The sequence below is a fragment of the Mustela nigripes genome, chromosome 10 (assembly GCF_022355385.1).
Source record: "Mustela nigripes isolate SB6536 chromosome 10, MUSNIG.SB6536, whole genome shotgun sequence".
NCBI classification, from domain to species: Eukaryota; Metazoa; Chordata; class Mammalia; order Carnivora; family Mustelidae; genus Mustela; species Mustela nigripes.
Window position 1 is genome coordinate 61,256,869 of NC_081566.1, and position 23,801 is coordinate 61,280,669.

The 23,801-nt window shown below is 47.9% G+C and overlaps 1 protein-coding gene across 4 annotated transcripts in view; it reads right to left on the reverse strand.

Moving 5' to 3' along the window:
• Window positions 1-23,801, reverse strand: part of LOC132025746 (carboxyl-terminal PDZ ligand of neuronal nitric oxide synthase protein-like) — a 262,674-nt gene that overhangs the window by 188,593 nt on the left and 50,280 nt on the right. For all 4 annotated transcript variants that reach the window (XM_059413435.1, XM_059413434.1, XM_059413436.1 and 1 more), the window contains one exon: window positions 1,651-1,722. In XM_059413435.1, the coding sequence (XP_059269418.1) occupies window positions 1,651-1,722 (72 nt within the window). The remainder of the gene's footprint in view (window positions 1-1,650; window positions 1,723-23,801) is intronic.

Sequence of the window (23,801 nt, forward strand, 5' to 3'; positions counted from 1 at the left end):
AATGGCAAGCCTGACGCCACACGGACGAAGGATCTCACGTGGCCTCTTGAGACCAAGGGGGAACTGACTCAGGCCACACACCCACCACTGCCCGGACCCTGGGACACCTCACCATCCCTCCAAGCTTCAGTTTAACCTAAAAAACGAGGGTAACAAGACCCCAATACCACAGCTTGTTGTGAATGTGGAGTGAACCCATGTGAAAGGGCTTGAAGCAACTCACTCCCACATCCATGAGAAAGGGCACTGCTGTTTTTCATAGTTTTGACAGATTCAACTTAATTAAAAAAAAAAATGTTGAAGGACTGGGAGGATCAAGGCAGTGAAAAGGTTATTTTGATCTTTTTATTTAATTATTATTATCACTTAACTTTTTTTTATGTTCAGTAAGCCACTGTGTGTAGTACATTAGTTTTTGATGAAGTGTTTGATGACTCATCAGCTACACACAACACCCAACACTCATCACAACATGTGTCCACCTTAATACTCCTCCTCCTGTTACCCCCTCCCGCTCCCCCTAATTTTTCTATTTTGTAAAGCAGGCTCCACACCCAGCGAGGAGCCCAACACCGAGCTTGAACTCATGACTCTGAGATCAAGACCAGAGTTGAGATCAAGAGTCAGATGCCTCATCGACTGAGACACCCAGGTGCCCCAAAAAAGTAATTTTAATAAGCTAATGAACTACTCAGAGAAACAGGAGCAAACATACTAATTTTCTTCCCCAAATTGCTGTCATTGAGCTGAGATTTCTGTGGATGGGATGAATTGGCAGGAAGTAAAACTGGCAGGAAGCCAACTGACGCACCCAACATCTGCCATAGGTTTTCTATTTACCTAGTAGATTCTTCTGGAGACAAAGAGCCCAAACCAGGCTGCATCCGAGATGACTGATCCCATCACCTCCAACACCCATTTTCTCCAAGAAGTCCTACAATTCCACTCAATCAATCCCCATCCTCCCTTCGAAATGTACAACTTTAAAGTAGCTTCTATTTCAATGCAGAGCAGATGGACAAATTTCTTCACTGTGCTCAGAAGACAACTTAATTCTTGCTCAATCTCTGCTCTTGTGCACCAGAGTCAAAAAACAACAGTCCAGAATGTTTATCAGATGCTGCTAGAAGATCCCCAAAATTCCAGAAGAGAATGTACACATTTTCAGAGCCTAAAGCAACTGACCACGGAAATTCTGCTGAAATCCCACAATTTGTCCTTAAAAATTCAAGTCGACCTTCTTCTATACCACAATAAATCGTTTCACTTCTTAAATATTTTGAGCCAATTAACAACTAATTATCAAATATTTTCCCTAAAATCTGAATAAACAAAGATCCTTCGCCATTCTCGCTCAGTTCCCAGGAGACCCCACATATCCTCAAGGTATGTGCATCTCGGTTCCAGAAGCAACAGGCCAGGAGATGGGGGGGGGAGCACCCCTCCCGCCATCACATCCATCTTAACCTTGGCCTTTAAATCAAGATCAACCACGCAGCTCAGAACAGCTTCCCTGGAGGGTAGAGGAAGAGGGATCTGGGGTTTGCAGTGGGTGGAGCCGTCCACTCTGATGCCCCCAGCACCATCTACAGGGCTGACAGTGAAGATGCTGGGGCTCTGACCCCTCACAGGCCCTCTCCAGCCACTCACCCGGATCCGGCGCATGGCAGCCACGATCTCCACTCGGCTGTTGGGCCTCGGCACATCCAGGCTTCCGACGTACTGCAGGGAGGAAGCAAGCACTCGGTGAGAGGAAGATAGCAAGGGTCCCCCGTCACAGAACGTTCGCAGAAGGACACCCAGCCGAGCTCCCTATTTTGCAAAGGAGGAAAGAGCCAAAGGGGTGTCTTGTTCGGGGATGACTCCTAAAGTTATAAAAAGCCCCTGAACAAGAAAGCCCTGCTTCCTCTCCCACCCCGCTCTTGATCAGAAGTGAAACAGATCCCAGTGTCCCCCCAAGCAGCCTCCTAAACCAGAAAGACCTGTAATCAACCTCCCACCACTGTCTTTGGGGCGAGGTACTTTGCCCGGCCTCATTGGTAAAATGGCATTTCGGGAAAGATCCAATGAGAGAAGGTATTAATCTCCTAGAAAAATACACTTTACTTATATTAAAGTCCCCCCCTCCACAAAAAAATGAGGAATATATGCTTTTTTTCAATGAATGGAACTTCAGTGAGTTAGCCCTGAATGTTACAGAGACCTCAGACACTTGACTAAGTTCCCAACTAGAGGAAAGGAACACTCTAATTATATTTTATTTAAAAACGTAATCTTCTGAAACAATTTTTTAATCTCAAACTTTTGAGTTATTTTTAAGACCCAATGACATTCAGGTTAATGTTTAATATACGGATACTTCCTCCCAGTACACTATTCAAATAAAGCAGAAATACACAGAGCAAAAGAATAAAGCCCTCACCCCACTCCCCTTGATAGTTTAACATTCATCTGTGTGTGTGCTGATGGACAGATACATTCACAGACACAAAGGAGTCTGTTTTATGTAAAAAAGGCACACTCTTCATATTGTTCTGCATGTTGGGTTTTGGGGTTTTTTGTTTTGTTTTGTTTTGTTTTACTCTAAATACAACTTGGGCATTTTTGTTGCCACATTACCCGTGAAGGCTCACTGACTGGCAGACACCTCCCCTCTCACTAGTAACCACATTGAGTCCACGACCCCATCATCTACAGACCCCAGAGCTCATCCAGGTGCTCTGTAGGCTGGACTTGGATGAGGAGGACTGCTAGATCAGAAGTACAGAAATATCTTGAGATCCTTCCTCAGTAGGAGGAAACAAGTCAAGACGGAGGACATTTTTTAAGCAAGAGACATCTGCTTCTCACACAGCCATACTGACCTATTGGGTCCACCTTCCCTTTTGACATTCAAATGATAGAAAATGGCCTGGGGGATGTCCTAGGAATGAACAGCCCCCAGATAACTTAGAAGTCTACCTAAGCAAAGACCGCATTAATAGACGCTAAGAGGACAGTCATCCCCTATTTCCTGTGGTCACAGGAAAGGAAGGTTCTTTCTGAAATTTGGAGCAGGTGGGTCTGGACTTGGACTGGGTCCTGCACTTGCTCTGTCTCAAGATCGAGACCCTGATGGACTGGAGTCCGTTGTGGAGGTGCTCATGCTTCATCCTTGACATGGAGGTCCTGAGGCCATACTTGCATGTATGGCAGTGTTGGCTTCCAGCCTAGTTTTGCCCCAAGGAGTGGGCTCTGTGACCCTCCCCTGCTCCCCCGGTACTGTGGTTCTGCGTTGTGACTCACATTGTTCGTGTGACTCTCTAGCTTGTGACGGCGTGTGGACCAGAACCATAGTTGGGTTTCCTTTTAATCGCCATCATTTCTAGGGCGAACGGGACAGGGCCTTCCCACGCTATTTGGAAAGCTGGATCCCAGGCCTGGACCTCATCTACCTGCTGAGCTAACAACCTTTCAAGATCCGCACTTCTGTCACCTCCTGTAGCCATCCGGCAAAAGCCTGCCTTCAGCCAAAGGCTGATGCACCGTGGTGGGTTCTTGCTGAGAGATGGCATCCCCTTTATCTGCCTCTCCTGCAAGACACGGGTGTCGAGGCTCCTGTGACAGCAGAAGCAGGCTGGCTCCATGCCTGAAAGTCAAAGCAGTCGTTTCCAGAAGGGAAACTCGTGTTCTTTCTCCTCCCCACGCCCCGCACTGAGCTCCTCACCTAGGTTTCTCCCCCTTGATTAACAGCCCCCGAATACCCACTAGTCGGGTTATTCAAGCCTAAAACCTGGGGGGGGTCACCCTGGAACGAGCTCCTCCCTTCCCCCTCCCACACTGCCGCTACCTCATCCCACAGAACCCTTCCTTCTGGCTTCATCTGTGCAGTGTCCCCTCCACTGTCCCCAGAGCCCCTCCAAACCGCTCCCCACGAGGCGTCAGAGTGAGCACTCTCCAGCGCAAACCCGCTGGCTTCACCCTAAGACCCCCACACACCTGCTGCCAACTGCTAGGAAGAGGCCCACCAGAGCCCTCAGCACAGCTCCCGCTGCCCTCCTACGGAGGCCTCCCGCAAGGCTCCCCAGATCCCTTGCAAAGCACTGACACATGGCCACGTACAGGACTTCCTTGTCACTGGTGACTCCCGTCCACCTGACTGGAATCCTCCCAGAAAGAGCACACCCACCCCCCGTGCTCTGAGAAGGGGCAGGAGAGGCCTGAGCCCTGGCCTCTGACTGGTGTTCTGACGTCAGAGGCCACGGGCCCCTTCCTCCTATCAGCCTTCCCGGCTGTGCGATCTCCTCACTGTGATTCCAGAAACTTCCCTAATTTCCATGTCAGCACCTGAGCTGGACCCAAGCCAGATGCTCTTCCGGCAGCACCGCAGCTCCCGGCTTACCAGGACGTGAAGTACATCAGCCCTTCCTGCCGGCCGACGCTCAGCCACCTGGCACTGGGGAGGACTTCGGTTAGGATTCTGTAGGAATCCCTGCTGGGGGGCACCTCACAGGGCTGCTATTCAGAACGTCTACCACGCAGCTTAAAGAGAGAATAAAGGGGTTTTAAAATATCCAGGCCTACTTCTTGTTCATGAGCATCCGGGGCGGGGCGGGGGGTGGGAGCCTAGAAGGAAGATGCAATTTGTAGCGGGCAATCAAGATACGCTATCACCTGTGTTGGTTTTATCTGCGGCTTCATCTTCCAGATAAGCAAGAGGCGGCTGCAAACAAGGTTAACCCGTAGGACTTCAGATATTTTTTGTGAGTTTCTAGACGACCTCAGCCCTGGTGCTAGATTAATACCTCCCAAAATTACATTCATTTTCTCGTTTCCACGTTCAGGAGATTAACTCCAAGAGACACTGATAGACTGCTCGGTGCGCAGGGTCTCCTGGGGTGCGACCCACGACACTAAACAGCCGTGAGACCTGACAGCCGCCGTGGACTGGCTAGACGCTGTGCCATCACCTTCTTCAGGAGCGCCCTTTAGTTTACAAGGTTTCTGCCAACTGTTTCCAGACACCAAGGAAAAAAAGGATCACACACACAAAACTGATTTTGTGTCAAAAATAAATAGCAGGTGATCCTGCCTCCGATAATGCTGGAGGAACTGTTCCACCAGACGAGGCCTCCGACAAGCAATAAATAGGAAGTCTGGGCAAGATTATTAAAAAAAAAAAAGAAAAAAGAAAGAAAGAAACAAAAAACTTTGCAGAGAGTGTACAAGGACTGAGCTGAAAAACCATCTAGGATGTTAATTAATCTTGACGTGTAACGTATCAGTATTGACTCAAACATCCCAAAAGCACCTCCCTAATGCAAGATGCTAAGAGGAAAACCATGTGTGCACGGGGGGGAGGGCGCACGGCGGTGCGCAGGCAGTAAAGGGTGTATGGGAACTCTGTCCTTGCCTCCCCACTTTTCTGTAACCCTAAAACATCAAGTCTGTTACTTGAAGTCATAAAAATAAGCTTGAAGGCACCGGAGAGAGAACAAGAACAGGCAGGGCTTGGCAGCGAATCATCCCTGAAAGGAGGCGACTGACCTACACGAGGCTCGGTTTGTGTCATTTGCACAGAACCACTGGCTGGAGCTGGGGCCCAGGAGCCCAGACAGACAGCCTGGGCGGTCTGGACGCCAGAGACGGGAGAGCCAGAGCAACCGGAAAGTGGGGGGGGGGGGGGGCGGGGGGCCACAAATCCCCAACAGAAGGGGGCGCTGCAGGGTGACCTCCGGATGTCAACCCAAGCAGGGTCCGCGGGTGACCTCCGAACAACACATGGGCATGGGAGAGTCCAAGGAGCCCAGGAGAAGGCGGCAGCTTCCACCCAGGAGTGGCAGGTAAGGGATTTAGGACCAGCCACATCCACCATCATGGAGAACGAAAGCGAACACTCTTCCAAGGAGAATAGCTGAATCTTGCGTCAAAGGGCTGTTGGAGCCCTACTGCCCAGCCAGCACAGGCAAGGCCATGGGGAAAGGCCACGGGGCCACATTTTCAGGGGCAAAAGGAAAAGGGCCTCTGGAAAGGGGTACAATGTAAAAGTGTCTACATTCTGCCTTCCCGGCTCTTCTCTTCTGAAAACCACTCAGTTAAACAGCCTCAGCCCACGGCAAATGCAACAGGAGATTGAGGAGGAAGCCACTCCGGTCAGAGAAGGACAAGGAGGCCCAAAGCCGAGAGCAGAAGGCGCAGGAAGGGTGAGATCTCCCAGCTTCTGGCCTCCTCGCCTGCATCTGGGCCAGCACTCTCCTTTCGGGTCCCAACCCAGCTTGGCTTCTGTTCTGCCCCCCTGCCTACCTTCCAAAATCCCCCCCACCCCCTGGTTTCCTGGCCCTACTGTGTCCTCTTTTCAAAAACACGCCCAAGCAGTTTGATACCCTGCAGGAATCTAGAAACCACCAGTGAGGGCCTGTCTGAACTAGTCCTTTAACCAATCCTATCCTGATACCTTCTAAAAACTTAGAATCAGGGCGCCTGGGTGGCTCAGTCAGTTAAGCATCTGTCTTGTTTGCCTTTGGCTCAGGTCATGGTCTCTGGGTCCTGGGATCAAGCTGCATATCAGGCCCCCTGGTCATTGGAGAGTCTGCTTCTCCCTCTCCCTCTGCCTCTCTTCCCTGCTCGTGCTCTCTGCTAAATAAAATCTTTTTAAAAATAAAAACTTAGAATCACAGAAGCAAAGCTCCCTTCCAAAATGAACCTTAGGAAGCACATTCAAGAAGCCATCACAAAAGAACAGTTAAAGAGGATCGTGTACAAAGTACCTCACGGGGTGTCTTGCTAGGCCTTCCTAAACGTCCGCCACTATGAACCGCTCAAATTGCTCTTTTTCCCATTCGCCCTTTGGTTTCCTTCCCAGCATTTTACATGGTCTGCCGTTACGGGCTGTGCCCCAGCTACACAATCATCATAGGCCTTCCCCAGGAGAATGGGAGCTCCTGGAGAGCCAGGACCTTGTCCTCTCCATACCCATCTGCGTCTCCCCAGCCCTCAGACCAGGGCCTGGCTGAGTCAGACTCAAGCATCTGCCAAGTGCAGGAGGGGGCAAGCACAGCCCACACTGCTTAGGGGGCCTGCCCAAGTCACAGGTGGCCCAGGGCAGGGGCAGGGCCGGGGCCCAGCAGCCCCCACGCCCCGCTCCAGGCTGGCGCCGCCACTCCAACGGGAAAGTTCTCCTGCGGCCTCAGAATCGGCTCCTGGTGCACAGCTGAGTGTCCCCACCAAGCAGGATTATGAATGTGACCTGGGTGAAAGTTCTCGCCTCATTTAGCATTGAACAAAGCAGCATTAACGGCAGGCAGCAGCGGCCCCAGATTCCAGGGCGCACACTCAGCCAATGACCTTCTACTAACTGCTCTGGGGGAGGGGAGGAAAAACATCGCCTCAGGGTGTCACCCGCCCCACTTCTAAGGCCTGCTCTGTGGTCCCCAGGTGGGAGATGCTAAGGGTGGGGGAGCACAGGGGGTTCGAAGTACCCATACAGACATTTACCAGGGTACTCACCCTGACAGCAAGGAGGCAGAAGCCTCAGGGGCAGGGTCCCCCCACCCCTCCTCTCCCTATACACACACACACACACACACACACACACACACACACACTCAACCAGAAAAGCTTCCAAAATGCTTGAAATGCAGCTGCACACCACGTCTTTATTTATTTGTAGTCTAAGAGGAAAGAGGCATTTATATTTCTTCCTCTCTCTCCCAGCCCATCCAAAAAAGGAAGTACTATTTGAGGGCCATCTGATGTGACTGTGTCACTATTGATCAGGGGCTCAGCGGGGGCCGATGAATGTGCCGGAGATCACAGCAGAATCCTTCCTGCTCCTCACACGAACCGGGCTGGGTGCAAAATCATCATGGTGACTTGTCTTTATGCTAATGCCATGTGCCTCTCTAAAGGGACAGCGGGTCGGACTGAACCATCCAGCAAGCCCATGGAGAGGCTCTTTTGGGTTCTTTTAGTCCATTAGCAAAAGCTTAGATGGGTTGGCCTCATTATTTCTCTTTATTATAAGGATCTGAGGGATCTAGGCAAAGGGGAGAGAAAAAGCCGTAAGACAGAAAAAAATGTTCTGCGCTTTCAACCACCAGCTCCCAAATGAAAGCCTCAGCGCCACATGAAAATCTGGCTCGCGGGCGAGCGGCGGAGGCCAGGAAGCACGTTCTGCCCTGCCCATCTGGGAGGCTTCCTTGGCCCATGGGTTACTTCTCCTCTGGGGGGATTAAAAGGACAAGGGGGGGGACACGGTGACAGCCAAGTGAAACACGGACCCAGGCTACAGGATAACTAAGTCACCAGCTATAAAACAACCAGGTAAACCAGGAACGGGAAGATGAACAAAAATACCACGCGATTAGAGGAACAGTCAGACCCCAAGGACAGAGCTAAAGTGGCCATCGAGGGCCGTTTGATCCAAACATTCATTTTACAGAAGGCAAAACGGGCTCAAGAGAACCAAATCCCAGCTGAGTGGCGGGGTCAGAATCAATGTGCGTCTCGCTACTGCACCCCCCGCCCCGGACACCGCAGCGGGGTGAGCACAGTCCGCGCCCCACCAAGGCCTGGTTCACGACATTGAACTCCGGTGGGTCTGGATGAAGAGGCCTGGGCACAGGCGCCCGAACGGTCGCGAGCTCAAAACCAAACCAAGGAAGCGCCGCAGAGCAAGGGTAAAGGCCAAGGGCCCGCTCTCCGCTTCCTCCGAGGACTTCGGGGACGCAACTACGGAAACACGAAAGACCCTCGAGATGATGCTGGAAAAAGTCTCCTGATTCTCCACATAAAGAACAAAGGCATTCACCTCAGGGCAGCACCAGCATTCTGCACCAGCTGAATTCTAAGTATTTGATTTCTCCAAGCCTTGGTCTTCTCCTTGGAACAGAGCCAGTATCTGAACCGCCTCAACGTCCAGGGTGTCCTAGGAATCAAAATTAGGTGACACAGACGAAAGTTCCATAGTTTCTAAAAGACCACATAACTGGCGCACCTGAGTAGCTCAGTCGGCAAAGCGTCAGCCTTCAGCTCAGGTCATGATCTCAGGGTCCTGGGATCGAGCCCCGCATCGGGCTCTCTGCTCAGAGAGTCTGCTTCTCCCCCTTCTTCTATGATCTCTCTCCCTCTTGATATCTCTCAAATAAAATCTTTTATAAATAAAATACCACATAACCATCAAGACAGGATATTCTTTGTGTCATTATGTCCTTGCTTTATGGGCCAACAAGGTGTTGAAGACACAGAATTTGTAGCTTTACAATAATTGCCTCTTGATTCTCACAGACTAATGACCAGACAAAGCAAAAGTTGATCCAACATGTCATGGAGTCAGTGGAAGGTGGAATCAGGAACTTGGTCCCTCAGGCGCAAACAGGAGTGAGAAGGGGAGGGGTGATCACCAGGAAAGACAGTGTGACTGGGCCACATGGACAGCTGACAAACACCCCCACCCCTGCACCAGGAATGGCCACCACACAGGCTCACAGAACCTCAGGGGGTGGATGCCTTTTGAGGTAAATACTTCGCCACATCTCCCTCCCAACTGACTGAGCCATGACCTCCCCAGAGGCGGGGAGGCAAGATCTCTAACCCACTCATCATTTACCACCATCGCAGAATGAAACCCCACAACCTAGCAAAATTTCCAGATAACTGGAGGTACCCCATGGAAATACCCAACTTTTCTCTATTTTGAATGGTCTTGAGTAGAATCTTCCTAAAATATATTATACTCTGCCCCAACAATGGAGATTCTGTAAGCTAGAACTGAATACATTTCTTCAGGATTCAGAATAACCATTAAATATATCACTTACGTAGTGTAAGTCTTACGGCAATGAGAACAGGCTCCAGATTACTATTATCCCTCTGAGTCCTTGAGGCTGATTTTAGAATTGAATGCTTCCTACACTGTTAGTGGCAAGAATGGTAACAGCAGGCTATATATGCTTCTGCCTTTAACAATAACTGTCCCAAATCCTCAAGAAAGTACTAGCACGACAAATCCACCAACCTATAAAAAGGATTATACACGGTGGCCAAGTGTGATTTATCCCAAGAATATAAGGTTGGCTGAACACAGGACAGTCAACATATCACTTAATAAAATAAAGATCAAAGGCCATTCAATCAATCCAAGAGACAAGAAGTATTTCATAAAATCTAATACTCTTTCATGATGAAAATACTCAACAAACTATGAACGGTAGGAAAATTCCTCCATCTAATAAAGGGTAATGAACCCACAGCTAACATCATGCTTAATGGCGAAAGAGTAAATGTTTTTCCCCAAAGATCAGGACCAGGTCAAGGAGGTCTGCCCTTATCACTTCTATTCGACATGATCTGGGGAATTCTAGCCAGCCAATCAGGCAAGAAAAGAAATAAAAGGCATCCAGATTGGAAAAGAAGTAGCCAGATTACCTACTCATAGATGATATGATCTTGCATATAAAAAATCCTAAGGAATACATACATACACACACACACACACACACACGCACACACACAGATTCAGTGAAGGAGTCAAAATGAAATTAAGAGGGACCCCTACCTGGGTGACTCAGGTGGTTGGGCCTCAGCCTTTGGCTCAGGTCATAATCCCAGGGTCCTGGGATTGAGTCCCACATCAGGCTCTCTGCTCAGCAGGGAGCCTGCTTCTCCCTCTGCTGCTGCTCCCTGCACTTGTATATGCACATGTTCTCTCTCTCTGGCTTATAAATAAAATCTTTTTTAAAAAATGCAATTAAGAAAACAATTCCACGCACAATAGCATCCAAAGAAATACTTAGGAATAAACAAGAGAAGCATAAGACTTATACACTGAAGCTTACCAACACCTCCATAAAATTCAAGACCTAAATCAGCAGGAAGACTTCCCATGTTCATGGACTGGAAGATTGAAAATGGAAGCACTCCCCCAACTGATCTACAAATTCAATGCAATTTCTCCATTAATATCTATAAAACCTATTTATAAACTAGCACTTCCAAAGTGTGGGTTTTCCATACCAACTAATTCTCTGATTCTCTGCAAACACCAACTGGGTGCCCGACAACTTAATCCGATTCTGACACTCAGTATCCAGAGTTAGCACATGCGCACAGATTAAGATTTCAGCCCCACAAAACTGCCCCCCACTTCTGATGCTGGTCGGAACTCCTGAGCCTCCCATACTTCTGACTGACCAACCAACTCTAAGTCAGGGATTCCTATGATCCCCTCACAGGTCCAATAATTTGCTTTAACAGCTCACAGTACTCAGGGAAACACTTAGTTACTACTACCAAATTATTACAAAGGATACAAGTGAACAGCCAGATGAAGAGGGACACTGGTATGTGGGAAGGGGCACAGTGCTCTAGGAAGCCTCTCTGGGCAGGCCTCCCTTCCAACATCTCAATGTGTTAACCAATTTAAGAGCTCTCCAAACCCATTGTTTAGGGGTTGTATGGAGGGTCCACTAACAGGCATAATTAAGTCACTGGTCATTGAGACTGAATTCAATCTCCTGCCTCTCCCACTCCCCCTAAGGTCAGAAAGTGGTGCTCAAATTTCCAACCTTCCAATTACATGGTCAGTATCTCTCTCACAATCAGCCCCCATGCTGAAGCTTCTAGGGGCCCACTAAGATTCACCTCATTAATATCAACTCAAGGTAAAGTTGAGAGAGGCTTCTCAAGACCAATGAAAGATGTTCTTCTCGTGCTTCTCATTCAGGAGATTCTAAGTGGTTTTAGGAGGTATGGGTCAGGAAGCAGAGACCAAACAGATATTTAATGCATTATAGTATCACAAAGTCTAATTAGCTTTTCTTGCATAAGTCGACAAGCCTATCCTAAAATTCACGTGGAAATCCAAGGGATCCATAATAACCAAAATGATCTTGGAGAAAAACAAAGTTGTAGGACTCAGACTTCCCAATTTCAGAAATCACTACATAACTACGGAAATCAGTATAGTGTGGTACTGATATAGAGCTGGACACATAAATCAATGGAATGAAACTGAGAGTCCAGAAATAAATCCTTAAATTTATGGCCAACCGATTTTTGACAAGAGTGTCAAAACAATTCACTGGAGGAAAAAGAAATGGTCAAAAACAGTGCTGGGACAACTAAATAACCACACGCAAAAGAATGACGTTGGACTCTTACCACACACTGTTGTGTAAAACTAACTCAAAACCTATCACACATCTAAGTGTTAAAGCTACAAAATTCTTAGAAGAAAGCACAGGAGTAAATCATGAGTTTAGATCAGGCAATGGTTTCTGAGAACACCAAATGCATAAACAGAAGAAAAATGAACTGGACTTAAAGTTAAGAACGCTTGTGCTTCCAAGTGTTCTTTGAACAAGAAAGTCAAAGGACAACTGGCATAACGGGAGAAAAATATTTATAAGTCATATCTGAGAAGGGACTTTATCCAGAATATAACTCTCAGAACAATAAAAGACAAACAACCCGCATAAAGAATGGACTGAGGATATGAAGAGACAGTTCTCCCCCAAAAGATAAATGGCCAATAAGCACACTGAATCATGAGTCATTAGGGAGCTGCAAATCAACACTACAATGAGATCCACTTCACACCCACCAGGATGGCCAAAATAAGCCCCAAAATAACGAGTGTTAATGAGGATATGGAGAAAATGGAATCCTCATAAGGATCTGTAAAAAATAAATAAATAAATAAATATATAAATAAATAAATAAATAAATAAGCATTAAAAAAAAAATTAGTGCAGCCACTTTGGAAAACAGTTTAGCTGTTCCTCAAAAGGTGAAAGAGTTCACATTGGAACCAGCAACTCCAATGCTAGGTAAGCAGCCCCCAAAAATGAAGACCTAAGGCCACACAAAAACTTGTCCATGAAGGCTCACAGTCGCGTTTTGCGTAACAGCCACCACAATGGGAAAACCCCACATGTCCGTCAATGGATGAATGCATAAAGAAAATGGGGCATGTTCATGTATTATTAGTAGTAGTCGTATTACATATAAAAAGGAATGGAGTGCTTATACGTGCGCCAGCATAAATAAATTCACCATGATGCCAAGTGAAAGCTGCAAGTCACAGAAGACTCCACATTACAGGAAATGCCCACAATAGGCAAATCCATAGAAACAGGAAGTAGACCGGCAGTTGCCAGGAACTGGGGGATCAATAATGACAGTTCTCCTTTGGGGGGGATGGGAACGGTCTCCAGTCCCACAGTGGTGGTGGCTGCGCCCCAATGTGAACACACTGGAAACCACGGAGTCGTACACACTTAACACAGTCAATTGTACGGCATGTAAATTTATCTCAATAAAACTGTAATCTTAAAAACACACCCACGAGAAATGACTGTCGTCCTTTTGATTTGCTGTGCACAGGAAGGGACAATTACAGCCCAGCTGGGTTCTGAGTGAGCTCTCAAAGGCAAGGCGATGACCCTCCCCGGCCACTCCAACTGCTCAAACGCTCTTCTGAGCCCTTCTGCACTGCTATCATCTAGATGCTTAAATTCTTCAGATAACACAAGCATTCCTAGGGAAAAAGTGAGCTATAACTGTCCTGAATTTTAGTTCTCGTTCAAAAAGATATATTTCCCACCCCAAAGAATATGCCTTTTTCCCACATTGAACGAGTACAGCAATCTCATTTCATATTCCTACTCTCCAATGCCATAAAACGAAAAAGCAGCTCACAAAATAGACTATTTCTGTCTCATGCTGAAACTTCTCAGAGTCTCAACACCATGACATTTTAGGGGCTGCCTGGGTGAACCAGGCTCACTAGAGGTGATCCCAAAACACAAACAGCACTAATCGTCTAGGCAGAAACGGGTTTTTAAAAACACAGCAGGAGAAAAGATAAAATGATGTATTATACATTTTGCAACTAAGAAATTCTAATATTCAAGACCACGACTGAAAGGGGGGAGAAAAAAAGAAAAAGAAAAAGGCTATGCCATGATGAGATTAAGAGAAGGAAGTAGATTTCAGGTTTGGAAGGAACACAGATCATGTTGCCCAACACACACACACACACACACACACACACCCCAACACACATACATACACCTGGAATTATTTTTAATTTATATTCAATTAACTAACATAGTGCATTATTAGCTTCAGAGGTAGAGTTCAATAACTGTCTTATGTGATCCCCAGCGCTCATTCTATTAAGTGCCCTCCTTAATGCCCATCCCCAGCTACCCCATCCCCTAACCTCCTTCACCCCTAGCAATCCTCAGTTTGTTTCCTATGATTAAGGTCTGTTATGGCTTGTCTCCCTCTGATTTCGTCTTTTCTTCACTCCCTTCCCCTATGCTGCTGTTTTGTTTCTCAAATTCCACATGTGAATAAAATCATATGTTTCTTTCTTTGACTTTATTTTGCTTAGCATAACACACTCTAGTTCCATCCACGTTGTAGTAAATGGCAAGATTTCAATCCTTTTGATGTCTGAGTAATATTCCATTGTACACACGAACCACATCAATTTGATCCATTCCTCTGTCAATGGACATCTGGTCTCTTTCCCTGGTTTGACTATTGTGGACACTGCTGCTATGAATACTGGGGTGCAGGTGCCCCTTGGATCACTATATTTGCATCTTTGGGGTAAATACCCAGTAGTGCAATTGCTGGGTTGCAGGGTAGCCCTATGGTCAACTTTTTGAGGAACCTCCATACTATTTTCCAGAGTGGCTGCACCAGCTTGCATTCCCACTAACCAGTGTAGGAGGGTTCCCCTTTCTCTGCATCCTCTCCAACATCTGTCATTTCCAGACTTGTTCACTTAGCCACGCTGACCAGTCACACCTGGAAATTATTTATTTATTTATTTATTTATTTATTTGAGAGACAGAGATCACAAGTAGGCAGAGAAGCAGGCAGAGAAGCAGGCAGAGACAGAGGAGGAAGCAGGCTCCCTGCTGAGCAGAGAACCTGATACGGGGCTTGATCCCAAGACCCTGGATTATGACCTGAGCTGAAGACAGAGGCTTTAACCCACTGAGCCACCCAGGGCCCCAACACCTAGAATTTTAATCGCTTCTGTAAATGCCTGCCATGTTGTCAACCAGCCTATGCTTAAATAGCACTCCTGATGAAGAGCTCACTACCTCGGACAACAGCTCTGTGAGAAACTGCTCCTTTTTATGGCAAGCAAAAATTGGTCTCCACAAGGATTCAGACTCTACTCTGTCCCTGGCAGCCAGAGGCCTTCTGTTCCGCACACCCTGGCTCTTCTGATCTTTAGAGTTCAAAGGGTGTCGTGGATAAGCCTCCATGGCTCTCGTCGGACAGGTGTCTCAGGTGCTAGCATGGCCCCGCCGAGTGCCCTCCAGCAGGCCAGGGCAGGAGGAGGGGGGCAGCCTAAATGAGGAGAGAGTGAGGAACAACAAGGTATGCGAGAAGGAACCAGGGAGGGAAACCAGAGGCGCCCACGAGAGGCGCTTTCCCCTGATGCCAACCAAAGCCTGAGCTGTAGCAGGTACGGAGCCCCAGGCACCCTAGTCCCTCAGCGCGAGGCTCAGACGTCAGGCTGCCCTGGTCTTTAATCCACATGCAACGGAGACCCTGGGTACCGGGTCCTCATTCTTACACAAGAGTTGAGAAAACAGAGGTATCATGTACTTTCCCTCTGAAAGAGGAAATAATGCAGTGACAGACCACTTATTACCAAGAAGCAGGGAGCCAAAGATCGTCCCAGGTGACCTCTCACTTCTTGCTTTCCATCCCTTCCCTCATCGACCCAGGCATCCTGCATCCGGCCCTCCTCCCGGGGCAGCCCTCATCCTCTCCTGTGACTTCTTTCCCCTCTTCCCTTGGCCCCACCAAGACTTCCCTGCTTGGTGTTCCAAGTCCCTCCCCCCAACTCTACACACTGCTAACTAGTTACGTACACTAACCCTGCTAGGACAACACTGGCAGCAAACGGCCTGATGAACTAGCCAGGCCAGGTGATGCATTTACCTTCGCAGCATCTCATGGAAACGGAGTATCCTCGCGTGCTAGTCACCAGCCAGGGTCTCCAGGCCTGAGTGTCAGCTCAAGAGAGTGGGTATCTGGGGACAGAGATGCCTTTTAACTAAAGCCTTCTAATCACAACGTCTTTCCTGGCCCAGGGCAGGGGGTAGCTCTCCACGGAGAGTTTGAGGCTGGAATTATGAACTCGCATGGGGGAGGTAAGCAAGAACCCAGGCCCTGGAGTCAGATCTGGATAAATATCTGGGTTTCAATTTCCTCTTCTATAAAATTGGACGGAGTCTCCCCTCCTTATGGAGACACTGTAAAGATTCAAGGAGATAAGCCACATACAGTGCTGGGTTTTTACACCTTCTCGGCTCCCTGTGGGTTAGTTGTTCTCCCCGTTACACTTGGTTCACTCATCAGTGGTGAGTTTTTGTTTGTTTGTTTCTTAAATGAACTGAGTCCTCCCTCACTAGACCACCATGACAAGGGGCCACTGTGTTGATTGCCATTGTATCCCAACACAGCTCAAGATCTGGCCCCTCAAACCAGTGACCACTGGTAGCTTTTCCTGTTAAGCAAAAATCTTTAAGATGCTGTTCTCTTACTACCTTTAGGCAATCCCATCTGTTAAGTTTATATCTAATGATCTAATGACCCAAGAAACCACGGTGATCACCCAACAGTCCTCATAGCGGAGTCATTAATCACCGCCAGCACCCATCCTTCGGCAAATACTTGAGCAGTGATGTGTCAGACAGGGTCATCCAGGTAATCTAGAGAAAGCAGGAAGTCTAAGGAATCAAGGGTCACAGTAACAATTCCTCTCACCAAAAGGAAGAAAAAAATGATAAGCCACAGATATAATCAAGAAGTCCAACTGAAGAATCCGCAAGGGGAGCCAGTGAGACAGGAAGAAATGAGGGGAACATGGACTAAGAAAACAGTTTCCCAGAGGGAGGAAATGATGGAAGAGAAGCGCAAACACAGGAGAGCATCTCCAAAGGCTTTCACCCTCACCCTCTGTTTCACTCCAGCTAGGAAATACACTGATGTCCAATGATCAAGTTCTTGCTCCATGTCACCCAGTTAGTTACAGACTCCAGGCGAGACTATGATCCAGGTGTCCTGGCCTCCAAGTCAATGCTCTAAAAATCACAGGACAGAATCATTGGATTCTGGTCTGGGCAGTTTCAAACCCCCACTCTGCCTCTTTTAAGCTGGCTTACAATAGGAGTCAACTGGTCAACCTTGCTGCACTTCCTCTTCATGGGAAATGGAAACTTGCAGGGTTATCAAGGGGATTACATGAGACTGTGAGAAGAGTATGTTGTAGCTCATCAGAGCTCTAGTCCTTTATTAGAAAGTTACAGAGCACAGGGCACTCGGATGGCTTGGTAAGTGAAGTGTCTAACTCCTGACTTCCGCTCAGGTTATGAGCTCAGGGTGGTAAGATCAAGCCCTGAGTTTGGCTTCACACCCAGGATGGAGTCGGCTTTAGACTCTCTCTCCCTCTTCCTTGCTGCCTGCCCCCCAAAAATAAACAGATAAATCTTTGGGGAAAAAAGAAGATAAAGAGCACGTTTTATTTGCCAAAGATCAGGGAGGCAAGAAGAGACTGTAATGGTGGAGGATAATAACAAGGAATGACCAAGCTCCTTCCTAACAAAGAACTATGTTTGTTAAGGATTGACCTTGAACAAAATATGAAAGGAACCAGGTTACAGAAAAGCAAAGTGGTCCAGGACAGGGACAGAGGATTTGCAGGCAAAGATCTCTCTGGGACACAGAGAAATGCTTTAGAAAATAAAAGACAGACTGTGCCAAACCTGGCCTAAAACCTGAACATCATAAGCCACACTGTTCACCTCCCGGACTGAGATGCCAACAAATCACAGCAAGGGTTTGGATTTGTCTGATGAAAGACTTAAGGAGAAACTGGTATTTTAAGTAAAGATTTGTGTGGACAGGTAGAAAAGATGTGCCGTACATACCACAGAGTTAGCAAACCCTTTGAGATGTCCTCGCTAGTGGTCTACCTCATCCTTGGGGCTCTGACAGGTTTGGAGAAGAGAACACGAGAAAGGGAATGAGAACAAAAGCCAGCCAGCTGGGCCAGAAGACAGCCACTGGGGCAGAAGGAAACGCTGCAACAGGTGCTGAGCCAAGACACTCGGCCACAAAGGAGCCTTCCACCGGAGGCTGACCTGTCATAAAGGGCACAATTCCTGGAGCATGAACCGTAGGGGCAAGGGCAGTAGGGGTGAAGGTCAACCAGATGACCAGCCATCTCAGTTTGCCTAGAGTGGTCCTGGTTTTAGCACTGAAAACTCCACATGAGAGGGATCCCCAGGCCTGGACAAACCCTGTCCCTATCTTGGTTGGTCACCCCAGATACAAGTGTCCCCTAGCCTGGCCTACCTAGCATGATGGGAATGCCATGGGTGCCAGCAGCCTTACTGGCAAAGCATGCCACCTCTCTTACTGGAGGGCCTTCCCAGTGCCTCAGCTCCTGGGGAAAGGTAGGAAAGGAAGAAATAGGAGTGAGCAAGACCAGCCCCTTGGGATGTCTTCCAGGCACCATCTTGCCAGTTCCCAGGATGCCCCCTGAAAAATGGCACTCAGGCACACCAGCTTCTTCCTCTATCTTCTGCCCAGGAATGGGGAGGGGGGCAAATGAAAAAAGTAAAATGTTATTTGAGGACACAGCAATTAGGGGCACCTGGGTGGCTCAGGTCATGATATTATGTCCTGAGATAGAGCCCTGCATTAGGCTCCCTGCTCAGTGCAGAGTCTGCTGGTCTCCCTTCCCTCTGCCCTTCCCCACCACTTGTGCTGTCTAATTTAAAAAAAAAAGAAATTTTAACTTTTAAAAAAAAGAATATGGCGATTAATAACCACATTAATATCAATGTATTTCTGTACAAATTCCAAGAACTGTAAACCACAATACCACAGTCTTATCCTGTTGGGCCACTCTTCCCATATACACAAAACCAAACCAAAGGAAAACCATGACTCCATCATCACCACTGTCCCACTGACCTCTCTGGGCTTCAGCCTCCCTAAACAAGAGTAAGAATTTCCGTTCCTCTCACCCTCAATAGGAACAGAGTGTGTGTGTGAGGCCCAATGGAGTGATCAATATGAACGGATTTTGAAAAGCATAAAGCCCTACAAGAGCAAGAGGGGATACAGTTCTAATATGGTGGAAATGTAGCCACTAGGTTCTTGCCCACCAGGATGGGGAGCAGGAGGTACAACCAGAGGGAGAAGGTAGGGTAGAGCCAACCCAAAGCACCAGACTTTCCAGGCTGGGAACAGATTCTATGTTTCTACAGCTCTACCTGGTCTTGAGAGGTAGAGCCACATGTTCTCATTGAGGGGGACCACCTTTGGACACCATCTCTCTCCCAGAAAGGGAGAGGCAGGGGCAGTTCCTAAGATTACAACCATAAGACATCACCAGACTGCTGGCGCTCTTGGGCTCCACTTTGGCAGAGCTCAGAGGCGCCCTTGTGGAGTAGAAAGGGCCTACATCTCAACATCACATATGGACTATGGGGTCTCAGGAGACTTGCTCACCCTCATGGAGTGAGACTTGATCTCCTCATCAGACAACAGAGAGAATACCTCAGTGAAGGCTCAGGTATAAAAATTAAATAACATACGTAGAGCATGGAGCAGCCTGCCACATGGAAAGTCTTCCGTGAAGGGCTCTGATGTCGAAGGAAATACTTGAGACCCCATGGAGTCCCCTCCCTCCTGGGGCTCACTGCCCTGCTGCTCCAGCATGGTCAGCCCAGAGATATGGGGCAGAATGCCTTCTGGGACTGTAGGAGGATTCACTAATGGCCTGTGAAGGCCACAAGTCTACTCAGTTGATAGTTTTCCTTCTGGAAAGACACAGAGCTTTTACCACAGGTTTATAGGACTTAGTGAAATGTGGCAAAAACCACAAGACCAATCAATATCTGTGTTCTTGCCTTACTGAAAAAACACAGCTTGGTGGCCCTATCCAACCCCCGTGAGACGATCTTGGGGGGCTCTGGCCCATAAAATGTGACTAGAAGTGATGCATACCCCCACCAAATCTGGTTATTAAAAAAGAGACTCTCATGGGACATCCTTGCTGTCTTTCCCATTCAAGGAGGGCAGACAAGACAGCAAGAGTCTGGGTCCCCATGGGTCTAAGGACTATGCGGTGAGAAGTGAGAAATACCAACCGATATAAACCAAAGAGATTTTGGTGGGTGGTAGCCAGCCTCCAAGAAGCTCTAAATGACTCACCTCCTGGTGTTCACACCCCTGTGTAGTTCCCTCCAAGTGTGAATAGACTGATCTGAGTAACCAGTAAGAGGTGACAGAAATGACAGAGTACGAATTCTGTAGCTGAGTTTTTAAGACATTACCTCTCTCTCAATTCACTCGCTCTGGGGAAACTAACGGCCACATCATCAAGACACCCATGCAGCTCTATGGGCAGGTCTATGAGGCAACAGCCAGCTCCAATTTGCTAGCCATGAAAGTATGCCATCTTGGAAATGGATTCTCCAGTCAAGTCTTCAGAGGACTGCAATCTCCTAGGAGATTTGGAGCAAGAGCTCCCCAGCTAAGCCGCTCCTGGAAACTTGACCCACAGAAACTAGGTGACATAATAAATGATTATGGCTGTTTTAGGGAGCTAAATCTTGAGGAATTGGCAACTAATACCCAATATATTTGTTGAATTAGCTGAAGTAATTTACCAAGTCAATACATTTTGTATCCAGAGGAACTGTCCAACGCATTCTATCCCTTCAGGTTGTGTAACCTTTCAATGTGAGGGACAGAGAATAGACTGTACTGACCACACCAGCACTCCCACTTACATGTTCTCTTTCTCTCACGGATATAAAGATGCTCATATACACAATCCAAGATAAGCCACAGCTATTGGGACTTTATTTCAGTTAAGTAGGGTGTTCCGTCTGTGGATTCATGAATGGGGAGGAGCCTGAGCAACCCCAGAGGAAGTGCTCAGTGTGCGTCTCTAACACCATAGTAAGACAGAATCACGTAAGTATACACTCACACATGCATATGTTAAGGCATGGGAGAGATGCTGAGAGATCATGGTGGAGAGAAGGCATCAGGTTTTTGATGATTAGGACAGCAGAATAGGAGGCAGGTAAGGAGAAGAATGGGTTTAGAAATCAAGCGCAGAAAGAGCAGAAAACGTTCCCCACATACCAACGTAAAGAAAACAGAGTTCTGAGATTCACCTTTAGTGCCCCCAAGTCCCTGGACCTTTAAAGCCTCAGCTGTAGAGCGAAAAACAGCAACACACACAGCACTCCCAGAGACTGTGGTGATGGGTACCATTAAATCAGATCAATAGCTATAAAAGCATCCAGAAACACATGCCAACCCAAATCCAGTTAAACTGCATGCAAAGGGCAAATCAATAGCATTGCAGAAGTGCAGAGGGACAGACAAATCGCTCTGGGGGGTGGCAGGAATGGCCCAGAATGTGAATGTACGGATCAGCACGAAACTGACCAAGAAGAGACAGATGGATAGAAACTGTGGCGAGGCGGCCCCACCCAAGGAGGCTCTTGCAAGTGCAAATGTGCTGTGCCTCCTAATCAGGGGGCAGAGGGGTGGGGGGGAGAGGCCGTATGGGACAAAGTCAAAGAAGCGAGGAAGACAGCACTCCAACCTTTGGCTCCCACCTGTATCTCCAGAACCAAGTTCCCTGAGGACTCAGAGTAGGACAGAGACTCGGAAACCAAGTCCCGAGATGACAGGAATCTCAGAATCTTTGTACACTTTTGCATGAGTCACCCATTCCCCCATAGAAGCTCAGAGCTGCTGCCCTGTGACCTGCACTCTGGTTGGCCTGATGAAGTCACCTCTTCCAAAAGTTCCAGTGTTTCATCCCAGAAAGGCCAAGAGGCACTCATCTGTCTGCTCAAAGGAAGCTCCCTACACACCAGCTGGGAAGCAGTTAAAGATAAGGACACAGAACACAACCCTCTTACTCTAGTTCTTCCACCAACTGGTCTCCTGAACTTGGGCAAGCCACCTGATATCAGAGCTCCTACCAGGAAAGGGTAAGGCATTTACCCACCTCTGCGGCATGGGAGGGGGAAAAAATGTATCCAGAAGGCAGTGGGAAAATGAGAGCACACGCCCAGTGTGTCATACCAGGAAAACAGAATCTGAGGTTCTAGTTTGATATTTTCTTTTCAAAATCTGCTGTTGATTCTGCTTTGCAATAGGATGTGGTAACTTACAAGACTGAAGTTCCATAAGGAAAAGAACACGATCTTGCATTTCTTTTTGTATCCAGCCCAGAATTAGAAGAGGTTAGATAAAAAGGTAAGGGGGTGGGGATGGAGCAATCATGAGCTCAGATCATAGAAATCTGAATTAACAGCGTAATTTTTTTAAGTATTAAGTGAAGGATCCCCATCTGGTTGGCTTTGCCTGTGCTATTTTCCTGCCCTGAAATCCCTTCTTCTCCATGAAATCTCTTCAAATTCCACCATCTTCAAGATCTAGGTCAATTTCATTTTCTTCCCTACACAATACTCCCCAACCACACCAGCCCACAGCAGGATGCCCACCTCCGAAGACCTGGGGCATCTGTTGAGACAGATATGGACAGTACTAACCTGAGTTGTTTTCATGTTTTCACTCGCTCATGTAACAGTTTTCACTAGATTCCCCAAATCTTAAGGGTCCTAGACTGTCTTATATACCTAAATCACACCCCCTATGACACTCAATCACATATACACAGGAAGGTGAAATAGAAGGTTTTGAATTTAAAAAGTGTTTGGAGTTCCCACTTCAAAAGTGAATTCACAATATTCCATTGCCTGGGCCAATTTAAGTGACACAGATGACTCAAATGACAAGCCGTCCAATAAATGCACCAAGCTCATTTAGGATGAGGCTTTAGGGTTCTAGAAAGCAGGTCTGTTTGTCACCACTGCTCTTGAAATTCAGCTACCCTCCCTGAGTCTCCACAAAGGTCAGAAGTGTCCCAGCCATCCTCGTGCTTTAAGGCAGATCCCCAGATGGTGAGAGTAATTGCCAAGTTACAGAGCAAACGTGGGTCTGCCCCCTCCCTGCGTGACCTGGCCATCCCCTTGGAAGATATCGAAGTCTTCCGTTTCTCAGAGTCCAAAGGAAATGCCAGTTCTGCAGATAGAACAGGTGTCCCCTTATCCAGATCACATCCACAAATTCAGGACATTTGTACCAACTGTTCCTGTCCTCCAGTACTGGACATCTTCCAGAATGAGGAAGAAATTCATCTTCCTACGATTCCAAGAGCCTGTCTTCCCCCCACCCCCTCGGCAATCTATAAAAGTCAAAAGCCTCTGCAGACACTCGGGGCACACAGTCCTTGAGTAGCCTGCACCCCGCCATGACCCAGCCAGGCCGCCACGACCACACGGGGCAGAAAAACGTGAAGACACCACGCCAATCCTGTAAGCACCGACAGGATGCATAAAGGACAGCCAAGAGCTAAGGCCACTGCCGCGAGAAGGTTCTCTCTACAAAACACAGTGGCGGCACAGAAGGCCAAAATCTAAGTCAAGCAGGTCGGATCAGACGTCTGCAGCGCAGAGTCACAACTTGAAGGATGGAGAGCTCTTGTCCTGTGGAAACGGTGGAAGGCCGTTCCTGGCAGGAGCAGCTGCACGCGCACACACAGTGCGCAGGCCCGTGGGCGCTGCACACCCCTAAACCCCAAGACAGAAGGGTCGGCGCCCACTTTGTTCAGACTGATATGGCAGCTTCATGGGGGACGGACTAGGAGGGGACAAGAGGGCAGACCGGTGAGAGAGAAGGAC